This window comes from Heteronotia binoei, chromosome 1, assembly GCF_032191835.1.
Source record: "Heteronotia binoei isolate CCM8104 ecotype False Entrance Well chromosome 1, APGP_CSIRO_Hbin_v1, whole genome shotgun sequence".
NCBI classification, from domain to species: Eukaryota; Metazoa; Chordata; class Lepidosauria; order Squamata; family Gekkonidae; genus Heteronotia; species Heteronotia binoei.
The window spans coordinates 142,861,009-142,873,253 of NC_083223.1; the positions used below are offsets into that span (position 1 = coordinate 142,861,009).

Here is a 12,245-nt window from a genome sequence, read left to right on the forward strand (position 1 = left end):
CTGACTGTAGAGTAAATAATTCATTCGCCTTCCTGAATAAGCGAGTCTTCCACTGGAGGATTAGCTTTTAATAAGTCTTCCTCTTCAGTAGGTGTTAATTCCAAAGATAAAGAATTTAGCAGTGCCCTGCCTGATTTCACATCCGACGCTCTGTGCATGTAGCCATATTTATAAACTAAAATGTCCGACACAGGGCTCCATCTGAAACGGATATTCGTTGCATGAAGCTTAGAAACAAAAGGCTTCAATTTTCTACGCTTGTCCAAGACATCAGGAGGTAAATTCAGCAGAGCCAAAATCTTTTTGCCTTTATAAGAAAGAGCACCATTCATTCTTGCCTCCTTCAGTATCAGATCTCTTGCTTTGAGAAAGATGAAGTGAACCAGCACATCTTTGGGTCTCCCTCTCCGTGCTGTCACCATTGCTCCCAGCCTTTACACTTTAGCGATCACTAGCATACTCCCCTCTTCCACTTTCAAAGCTTTCATTAGCCATTTCGTAATGAAAGCAGCTAAATCCATGGACCCTTCCTTGCCCTCTTCCAGACCCCTAGAGGTGAAAAGCCCGAAAATGGTTTTCCAAGACCAAAATTCTGTTTTCTGGTAGGCCTTCAGTTTTCTTAATAGACTTAATGTTGTCTTGAAGTGCCAAAGCCACTTCAGCTCCAACATTTTCACGGTTACAGAGAGCTCAGAAGAGCTTTCAGCTCTTGCATTTTGGACTGGATGGGCTTAAGGAAGGTATCAATTGACTCATTAAAATAGCGAAGGATGTCCGATCTTAATAAATCTAAGGCTCTTCTACATAACGGAGCGTCCTCCTCTTCTACGTTAGGGGAAGGAGAAGGAGGGGCGGTATTATTGGCAGCCATGTTTAGTACTAAACGGGTTGCGGGGCTATTGACCTTTCATGAGCCGTTAGGTATGAAGAAAGCAGCTACGGACTTTTTTCCCTTCGGAGCGATCTTCCTTTTGCTTTTAATTTGCTGCCCCATTGAATATAGGATTAATTTCAATGCCTGGCGACTTCAAAATTGATGATTTAAGGGGGAATGATCAGGACCCCGATCAAAGTGCATCTGCCATGTAAGAGCGATGCTCCCCCCCCCGCTAATACAGTTTTTAAATAAGGTAGTTCAACGCTGTCAAAGGTTTTTTGTTGCATCTAATGACAATATTATAGCTTCCTGTTTTTCCCTGTTACAATGCTGAATAAAGTTGAGAGTTCTACAAATTACAAATTGTCTGTAATTTGACGTTGATAAACAAATCCAATTTGATCTGGATTGATGTAATATGGTAATATAGTTTTTAATCGAATGGCTAAAAGTTTTGTAAGTATTTTGTAAGTATTTTGGCATCCCCATTCAATAGTGAAATTGGTCTATATGATCCTGTGTCTTCTGGGTTTTTGTCAGATCTGGGGATTACAACTATATTTGCTTCCGAACATGAAAGGGGCATTTCTCCATGTTCTAAAATATAATTACACAGATCAATAAAAGGCTGCACCAGTTGTGTTTTAAAATTCAGGAGGGTATCCATCTCTGCCCAAAGCAGTATTATTTTTCAGCTGAGTTATTGTGTTAGAGACCTCTTCAAGTGTTTGCTTTTAAATACTGAATATGGTCTTGAGTTTTTTCAAAAGTTTGTTTTCTTGCAGATATTCCTTAATGTGTTGTATGCTAGGTTTTTGTGTTGTACACAATTTAGTATAGTATTTCTCAAAGCATATGTTCTCACTGTGGTGAGAACCAGAGAGGATTGTTAGGCACTCCAAAGGGATCTGTTAGGCTAGGTGAGTGAACGTCAGTGTGGCAGATGAGGTTCAATGTGGTCAAGTGCAAAGAAATGCACATTGCGTCCAAAAATCCCAGCTACAAATACAAGTTGATGGGGTGTGAACTGGCAGAGACTGACCAGGAGAGAGATCTTGGGGTTGTGGTAGATAACTCACTGAAAATGTCAAGACACTATGTGATTGCAATAAAAAGGCCAACGCCATGCTGGGAAGTATTAGGAAGGAAATTGAAAACAAATCAGCCAGTATCATAATGTCCCTGTATAAATCGATGGTGCAGTCTCATTTAGAATACTGTGTACAATTCTGGTCACTGCACCTCAAAAAGGATATTGTAGCATTGGAAAAAGTCCAGAAAAGGGCAACTAGAATGATTAAGGTTTGGAACACTTTCCCTATGAAGAAAGGTTAAAACGCTTGAGGCTCTTTAGCTTGGAGAAACGTCGACTGTGGGGTGACATGATAGAGGTTTACAAGATTATGCATGGGACAGAGAAGGTAGAGAAAGAAGTACTTTTCTCTCTTTCGCACAATACAAGAACTCGTGGGCATTCAATGAAATTGCTGAGCAGTCGGGTTAGAACGGATAAAAGGAAGTACTTCTTCACCCAAAGGGTGATTAACACATGGAATTCACTGCCACAGGAGGTGGTGGCGGCTATAAGCATAGCTAGCTTCAAGAGGGGATTGGATAAAAATATGGAGCAGAGGTCCATCAGTGCCTATTAGGCAAAGAATATTGTTGGAACTGTCTGGGGCAGTGATGCTCTGTATTCTTGGTGCGTGGGAGTGGGGGGGGAAGCAAAATGGAAGGGCTTCTAGCCCATTTGTGAACCTCCTGATGGCACTCGGGTGGTTTTTGTTTTTTTGGCCACTGTGTGGCACAGAATGTTGGACTGGATGGGCCATTGGCCTGATCCAACATGGCTTCTCTTATGTTCTTATGGTTTGTATAATTTCATTTGCGCTCATCAGTACTTTCCCAGTGCCATCTTTGATTAAATAGATTTGTCTAGCTAATTTTTGCTTTCTTACTTTCCATGCTAATAATTTTAAAGTTTTATGTGACTTTTGCCAAAATTTTTGCTTCACATATAGAATATTTTTCTTTATTTCTGTATTTTCTTGTGATTCTAATATTCTATATTCTGCTAATAATTGTTTGTATGCATGACTGCTGCCTGTTTTTTAATGTTTAAATTCTAAACACTTTATTGTTTCTTGCAGCATTTTAAATTGTAATTTTTGTTCTTTTTTTTAGGTATGTTGCTATGGAAATCAATTGGCCTCGAATACTGTCCTTGAATGCTTCCCATTGAATTAATGTCAATAAAATTTTATTTAGTGACCATCTTGTGTCTGGTTTCTGTTGCTCAAAAATTACCATAGAACAGTGAACTGACGAATGGTCTGTCCATTGCTTAATACCAATGCTTGCCTGTATAGTAGTATTAATGCCATTGTCACTAAAATATAATCTATACGTGAATATGAATTATATCTTGGTGAAAAATAGGTATAGTCCTTAACATTTTGATTCTTTATACGCCATATATCAAATAAAGCAAACATATATCAAATAAAGCAAAAGGGAGTATAAGTCAGTGTATGATGATAACTGAACAGCTTTCTTGCCGTCTAGCAGTTCTATCCAAAAGCTTATTTACAATAAAAATCAGGTCTCCCCCAAGTATAATTTCACCTTCTTTAAAGTCCTGAAGTTCTATGAACGTCTGTTTAAGAAATGGTATTTGCACTGAATTTGGAGCATATATAGAACATAAGGCAATTTTTTTGTTCCTCTAGTCTTCCTTTAATGAAAATATACCTTCCTTGGGAATCATGTTTTCCCTCTAGTAATTCAAATCTTTTATTTTTTGCTATTAGTATAACTACTCCTCTAGCCTTGGATGACCCAGGAGAGTGATACTGGTAGCCAAACCAGTTGGATTTGAGTAGGATCTAGTTTTTAAGTCTTATGTGTGTCTCTTGGAGAAAGGCTATGTCAGGTTTTAGTCTTGTCAATTGAGTGGAAATTCACCGTTTAATTTTGTTATTTAAGCCTCTAATATTCAGTGAGGTTATTTAGTATTCCAAAGATATATTATTTCCAAAACTGCCAGTTAATATTGTCTGTTAATATATTAAATTACCTATCTAGCTTAAGCAATATCTAAGCATGTTAGTAAGGAAATTGGCAGGTATACACTTATCTAAACAATTCTTAATACTATAACCACAATCTATAAAATAAAAAGTCTAAAAAATAATTGTAACAACTACAATAAAGATCTAGATAGTCTACTTTCTAACTTTCTACTTCTCTGTAGTCTAATACCTATTAGGACCTACTACCTACACTGTAATTAATTTAGTTATCAAAATTTGTGCAAACTATAACTGCTAAACTATATAGTACTTACTATTCAGTCTATGAATATGTATACATATACAATTTCAATTTTAATATATGATTGTCAGTTTACTTTCCATAAGTCCAAAATGATGTTTTTATCTTCTTTGCAAAGCTTTAGCAGGTGGAGATATCACCGGAATTCTGCTGGGTTTTGGTAGGAGTGCTGATGAGCACCAAATTCCTTTTAACAGACTTTTTTTGCCATGTCAGCTGGTGGTTCTAAGTTCAGTTGCTTCAGCAAGCATAAACCAGTTTCTTCACTATCAGCCATCAAAAGTTTGCCTTTGTGTTTAACAGAAAATTTTCCTGTTATAGTCCATTTATAGCTCACCCCAGCATCCTGTAGTTTAGCAGTGACAGGTTTAAGGCTTCTGCATATCTGAAGGGCTTGGGGGGGGGGGATGTCAGGAAATACCAAAATTTTAGTATCTTTATACAGTAGGTATCCCTTCTCTTTGGCTTTCTTTAAGATCTATTGTCTTACTCTGTAATCAAAAGGGTTTGCGGTTGTAAATTACTGACAAAGTATTCAAACTATTAAAGTGTATAGTAATTCAAAAAGTCTTAAAATACATTTAGCACAAAGCTGATAACATCACTTTACACAAGTGAATTCCTATGACATCAAATTGACTCGGCAAAAACCCAGCAAACCGAGAAATCTCAAATAATCAGTCCAAGATACAGTATGACAAAGAAGTGAGTACACTCCCTCCCATTTTGTAAATATTTAAGTATATCTTTTCATGTGACAACACTGAATAAATGACACTTGGCTACAATGTAAAGTAGTGAGTCTACAGCTTGTATAACAGTGTAAATATTTCAAGGGCTCAGATCCTGATTGGGCCCACAGGATGATGGGCTGAGATACTTGCTTTTCAATTGCACCATTTCAAGTGCTGAAACAACCAGTGTTGATATTTTGGCAGTTGAAAAGTGTGGGGGTAGGGAGGAATAAGAGTGCCTCAGTCTGCCACACTGGGGGCGTGATCAGAATCAGAGATTTCCACAGCATGTTTAAATCTCTTTGAAATGGTAGCAGCATCCATGGGTCACAGCTTGGATGCTGTCACATCTAATTTGGCCCTTGGGTGATGAGCCATTTTTAATCAAGTTCTATATACATTACATTACAATAGTCCAACAAGGATTTCTCTTGACACTGACTGTTATTGGAAAGAAGACAGAGAGTTACCCTAGCTCCCTCCTTTACTGGCTGTTTAGAGAATTCCTGATCCTAAAATCAGATCCGCTTGTCATATGAGACAATGGCTGCAGATGTTTCTCCCAGACTCCTGGCAACAACTTCCAGAGAAATCTGCATCATTCTGGCAGAATAGGGCACTTTGCAATGTCCCCAGCATGATGTAATCACCTAGAAGTGACATCATTGTGTCAGGGCATTGCATAGTGATATCCCTGTTTGAGAGTGGGGGGCTACCCTGCCACCAACTGACTTGTGCTGGATCAAACCCCCCAAAAAGCTGAGAAACACCTGTTGGAACTTAGGGACTATTGTAGAAATGAGAGAAGTCACTCTAGAGATAATTGACAACACAACCAGAAGGTTATGGTGACAAATAACTAACGATTTATAGCATCAAGCAAAAAAGAGACACAAGTCCCTAACCAAGTCCCAAAAGAAAATAATTCATATGTTCAAAAGTCCAGATGTGGACGTCTTCTTCATGTTGAAAACTCATTGAAGATAATACCCTTCAAATGACTCAGCACGAACCAACTTGGAATTCTCTGGACAGGTCATTGACTTCTGCCACACCTGTTTCCTAATCTTTTTCAACAGGGGATATTCCACCAATATTAGAAATAATGAACAATAATCACTCAAACAGCATTAATAGGGACCCGTAGTCTCCTCTTTAGTCTTTAACTTGTGGCAAATGCTCAAAGATGGCTCTAAGCGGCAATTATTATTCATTATTTCTAATATTGGTGGAATATTCCCTGTTGAAATAGATTGGGAAACAGGTGGAACTTAGGGGATGGCAACCCTGTCTATAAATCATTCTGAACATGTACTGTGTATGGTTAATTATCAGCAGAAAGAGGTGCATTTGCAGAGGTTATTGAACAGCTGTAAATCCTGTCTTCCCCCTACCCAGAACCCTTAATCAAATTCTTAACAACAGCAAGGCAGAGATGAAGATTTACACATGCTGCAAGGTACCACTAAAAGGTTATCTTTAATATAAATAATCAGCATATTGGACAAGCGCTATCTGTGAGTGCCTGAAATGGGCTTGCTCTATACTACATATATACTACATAGTAGGAAGCACAAGCCCTAAAGAAGTTTTAAAAGTGTTTTGGCCTCTCTTACTATGGATCTAGATCAGCAATAATGCATGGCACTCCTCATGAAATCTCATTAGTACTTTTTTTGATGATTACATCACGTTCACAAATAGAAACTCCCAAATTATCCTTGAAATGACACAATGTTAAATTCAGTAGTGATTTTATAGTGTTTGTATACACCTTTCATAATACACCAAGAAATTTCAGCAGCTAAATCAAAACTATTTTTACTTCCCAGAAAATTCTTTGGATGTTCTACCTGGAGTGAGAATCTCCAGACTGGACTTGTAATATATATTTTTTTAAACTTTAACTTTTCTTTGTTGTGGATGCAAGCAACTTACAAGGTTACAAATTCACAAAATAGTAAGCTAGCACTGATAAAACATATATCAATTAACTTAGGATAGGGACCAGAAAATAGTTGCCCAATTACAAAATACTACGTAGTATCATTAAATACTTGAAAAGAGGGGGGAGGGTAAAGGAATAACAACTCTTAAGGAAACAAGGGAAAAGAAGGAAAGAAAGGAATAGAATAATTAAAAAGGGGGAAGTGGTGAAAGAGAGGATTAGAATGAGGTTAGCAAAGAGATCCTATTAAAAAGTCTGCCATGAAAATGTCATGATGTGACGTCAGCCCAAAGTCAGAAATGACTGGTGCTTGCACAGGGGACTACCTTTATCTTTTTAGCAAAGAAATGCATTCTGCAACTGAAAGGGAAGAGGGGTTAAGAGACGTGTTAAATTTCCAAGCCAGATAAGGTGACCAAATATGAGAAAACAAAGAGGAGGAGTCTGGGTTTGAATGCTGCCTTTTGGATGCTGTGGTTTTTTCAAGAAAGAAATATTCCCAGAGTTTATTGAACCACATTTTAGTAGATGGTGGATCAGGGGACCTCCACTTGGAAGCTATTGTGTATTTTGCAGCCGTAAGGACTCATAATATTGATTTAAGCAAAATGTAGTAGACTTTAATAGTAAGGTGATATTCTGAGGCAAAAATATTTCTATTTTCAAGTTATAAAGCAGGTATTTACAGTGCCTCCATCTACCTCAGTCAAAATCACATAAAATAAAATTACCATGTGCTCAGGAGATTACAGCAATTGGATTTTGGTTACCAGGATTTAGTAAATTTATTCCCAGGACTGAGACATACTCAGGTATATTTGTTTATAATCCTAGATTAGATTTAGGATCACATCAAATAATCCAGGATTATCTTGAAGCAGGTATGCCTAAAGAGATCTAAAATGCTACAGGAAAAAAAAAAAAGCAAGCAGGTAGACCAAATGGCTACTTTCTACCAAACAGTCAATCAATGCAGTATAAAGAAGCAAAGTATCTAGTATAAAGAAGCAAAGTATCTATCTATATGGAAATCAAACACAGGTCTCAATTTTTTTTTCTAAATCCCATCAATAACCATGGTACATTTTTAAGAGCATTTGTTTCAAAGTTCTATCCAAATGTATTTTGTGAGCTTTAATTAAGAATGGGGACAATCCCACACTTTAAATGGAATTGCAATGCAGTCACTTTTGGCACAGAGATGAAATGCTTAAGTCAGATTCCTAGAAGAGACTTTGGTATAGCATTGGTTGTTCTCAATCTTTTATAAGTGAAAAGGCTCCCCAGAGATAAGATGCACTTTGCTGAAATTAAATCATTATCCCTTGCTACATGTTAGAAGGTTGTTTGGAACTCAGTTTAGCATGTGGTAGGATAGGCAGACTTCTTCAGTGAAGCACTGTCAAACATGACCATTTGTTTTAATGGGATGTGAATATTTAACACTTCAGAAAACTCTGGGGACTTGTCTGGGTACATGTTAAAATACTATTACTATACTACAAAGCTTCAAAGGTTAGTTCACAGCATATGCTGTGGAGGAACGCCATCTTAGTTAATGTTGGTGCTTCGTCGGAAGGGAACATTAAACTACTAAAGCAGGCTTTGGCCTAGCCTCCCTTCATCCCCTCCTCCCTTCCAGAGTTAAACCAGCGCCTCTAGGGGGAAAGCCTCCTAGAGGGGCAGGAAGTTCTTTAGCCTTCCCCTCATTGCCTCCCCCCTTCTGGAGTTAAACCAGCAACTCTAGGGGGAAACCCTCCTAGAGGGGCAGGAAGCTCTTTTGTTTTATTTATTTGAGTTAGGTGGGAAAAGGCCAGTTCTCAACTGGCGCTCAGGAATAATAATAATAGATTTTATTTGTATCCCGCCCTCCCCTCCTAGGCGGCTCAGGGCGGCTAACAACATTTTATGCATTTACATTAATAGATAAAAACTTCAAGTTTAACAATTAAAAATTAAGCATATAAAAACCAGTTAATAGAATTAAAATACATAATATAAGTTAAATTAAATATATCTGGCAGCAATAAAGATATTCTGGCGCTGGTTCTGCCTGTTTAAATAGTTATATAGATGGCGGTTCCTTTGTTCACAGCATTCAGCAGTCAATGTCAATATACGCTTGTTTAAAAAGGACGGTCTTGCAGGCCCTGCGGAACTGCGGAAGAGAGGTTGCCAGCCTGTGGGTTCCTGCCTGTGGGACCCTAGGCAGTAATTCACAAGGTAGGGCTAGTTTACACCAGGGACGAGAGGATGCGTTTAAATCCACCTTTTATTTGTCCTTCTTGTTGCTGTTCAGGTGCAGTGCTAAACTTTTACATGTAACTGTTTTTGTTTTTATTTTATTTTTCTTTCTCTTCTTATTAAACATTTTTACTGTTTTGAATGCTGGCAGTCAAACTCTGTACCACATAGATCCCCAAACGCTTAGACCACGCTGCTTTATGAAGGGGGCCCTGGGGAAGAGGGAAGGCATGCAGTTGGATAAGGTGCCAATCCTCCAGGGGTTCCCCGAAGAAGTGCTGTGGTCTCTGTGATACCCAAGTACAGGGTGGCAGAGGACCTTGAGGCCTGGCCTCATAGCTGGAGAGGGGGATTGGGAGTCCTGTTCCTCTCAATCTGAACCCCTAGACTGAGCAGGTGGTGGCAGCGAGCCCAAGTGGCCGGAGGAGAAATAGCTGACTCCAGGAGTTGGCGACTCAATAGGGAGTTGACGGGACCGGGTCTGAAGGCAGAATTGGGCCGGTTCCGTCACATATGCCATTTGTATTCATCTTGGCCCTCAGTACTCAGCAAAAGCTGTTCTATCATGTGGTTTTTAAAAAATATTGTCCATAGACTGTTGATGGATTGGTTTTTGTGTGTGTGTTCTCACCATGCTCTTTTTTAAAAGATGCTTTGGGACTAAGGAGATAAAGTGGTATATAAATATTTTCAATAAATTAAAATGATACCACAAAGCAGCTCAGTTAGACAAGCTTAAGCTCATGTAGACAGAGTTCAGTGAAATTAATGGGCATGTTTAGTTCTGTTTCAAAAGTGTCCATGTTATATAAAGCCTGGAAAAAAATGACATAAGTCCAGCATGTTTTTCAAAAACAGCTTTGTTGCTTACTCAAATGCTCCACTGACAATAAGCTACATTTTATTTGTTCAAAAATATCCCTAGTAGAAATGTGTGAAATCCCCAGTGGCTGTTTCTGGTCTTACTGATGCACTTTCAGCCTCCCACAAAATTCCTTAGATAGTTTCCCCAGGCAGATGCATCTAAATTCACCTCATATTTCACTTGAGGCAAAATTTGATGGCAATTGTAATTAGTAAATGACAATTTGAAGCAGCAGCATTGGTGTAGAGAAAAGGTGCTGATGTGCTGAAAGGACCATCTGTAGTATTTAGAAGTTCAAATAGACATTCATCTTATTTTAAGGGTAATTTTTCTTACCACACTATTGATGTGTGTGCACATTCTGATGCAGCACTTAGACATATTATGAAAATACACACCCAAATGTGACAATTTAAATTTCCACTTCAGTAAATTTCGCTTCAGTGTCATTTCTAAAACACTGTTATACTGCTCCAAGTGGATGACCTTCATCAATCACAATTCTATTAAAATATACAAGACAAGACAACTTAGTCCTTGTATTTAATTTCTCTAAGTGACTCATGCTGCTTTTTGATACTCATGACATTTTGACAGTCACTTACAGCTACTTCCCCATTACAGTTTCGGGACTGGCAAACACCAGTTATTCTGTCTGGAATCAGGACATCTTCCCAGCAAGATGGACCCTGTTAAAAAGACAAAAAAAAGAATAAAGGACATTTTAAAAATACAGTTGGAGAGAAAACTTTTTGGTTATTTTCTTCTGGAACTTTTCTAGAGAGGCAACAAAAGAAAACAAGGAGAAATAACATTGCTTTAAAAAAAAAGACAAATAGAAAGAATAAACCCTGATATAGACACCAGTGTGATGCTCACAGAACATGCAACAAAATATACATTAAAAGTATCAAATATATTACAAAAGTATTACATGCATAATATCCATATGTGAAATGTGAAATACATTCATGTCAAAGTAATTTTAGCTCTGGAGAGGGGGGATTAGTTTCCCCCAATCCTTTAACTTCCCCTGGCTCTTGTGGGGATGGGAGCCATCCCACTTCCCCAGAGCCCTTTCTTGCATGTCTAGAACTGATCTTTGTCTGTGTTATAAACCTCCATGAAGCTGCTACAGCAGGCAAGAAAGTGGATGGGCCATGCAGGAGAGAATAATGCTGATGTCGAAAAGGCTGACAAGTACAGAAGAATACAGTATCCTGGGCTAGCTAGCAGGAACAACTTATGATATGAACAGTCCATAACACCTCTACATTGGACTAAAAAACCTCACCTATGTTGGAAATGAAGGACTTTGCACTGTCTCTTCACTTCAGCCTTCAAGGGGGACTATGAGAGAGTCAGAGAGACAGACTATGACACAAAGAATCCTTTCCTTTTCTCCTTTGGTACTATCTCTTTGATGTGTAAATTAGGGAAACTTCCTCCTGGTCTTGAGACCTTCTTCCACACTATGGAAGCCTCCATCTTGGCAGCATGAAAGTAGGACATGCCTCCTGTATCTCTATCCATTTTAGTTAGTTAGACTAGATTAGAATGCTTCCTCTACTCTATCCTGTCCAGAATGGAGTTCCTTAAATAAAAGTACTTACCGTATATACTCGAGTATAAGTCGACCCGAATATAAGCCGAGGCTTCTAATTTTACCCCAAAAATCTGGGAAAACTTATTGACTCGAGTATAAGCCGAGGGTGGGAAACGCAGCAGTTACTATTCCTGTGGCAGGTAAGGCCACAATGCTGCTTGCAATGAAAGATGAGGAGAATGGTGGTGCAGAACACAAATCAACAATACCAAGGCAGAAGTCATTTCTGGTCAGACTGAAAACACCAGTCCCAGCACGACCCCTCCCCCTTCACTGAGGAGAGGAGAGCAGGGGGCAGCTTTAGCTGTCCTTGGAATTCCGGGGATGCGGGCGGAATAGTGACTCGAGTATAAGCCGAGGAGGGGGTTTTTCTGCCCAAAATTTGGGCAGAAAAACTAGGCTTATACTCGAGTATATAGGGTATATAAAAGGCTCCATATGTAACTTTTGTTTCAGTGCAGCACACATGAACCAGATAGAATCTGTTGCATTATGTGCCTTGAGCACTCTGCTAACTAAATTATCCAACAACCTAACCTTCAGGAAGGGAATAGTCGCAATTTTTGTTCTGGAAATAAGTTATAAACAACTGCATTGGCACATGCAAAATAAAAAATAATAATAATGTAATACTTTTT

At 38.5% G+C, this 12,245-nt stretch overlaps 1 protein-coding gene across 2 annotated transcripts in view; it reads right to left on the reverse strand.

Moving 5' to 3' along the window:
- Positions 1 to 12,245, reverse strand: part of PRKN (parkin RBR E3 ubiquitin protein ligase) — a 1,449,443-nt gene that overhangs the window by 715,778 nt on the left and 721,420 nt on the right. For both annotated transcript variants that reach the window (XM_060241955.1, XM_060241946.1), the window contains exon 5: positions 10,607 to 10,690. In XM_060241955.1, coding sequence (XP_060097938.1) covers positions 10,607 to 10,690 — 84 coding nt within the window. The remainder of the gene's footprint in view (positions 1 to 10,606; positions 10,691 to 12,245) is intronic.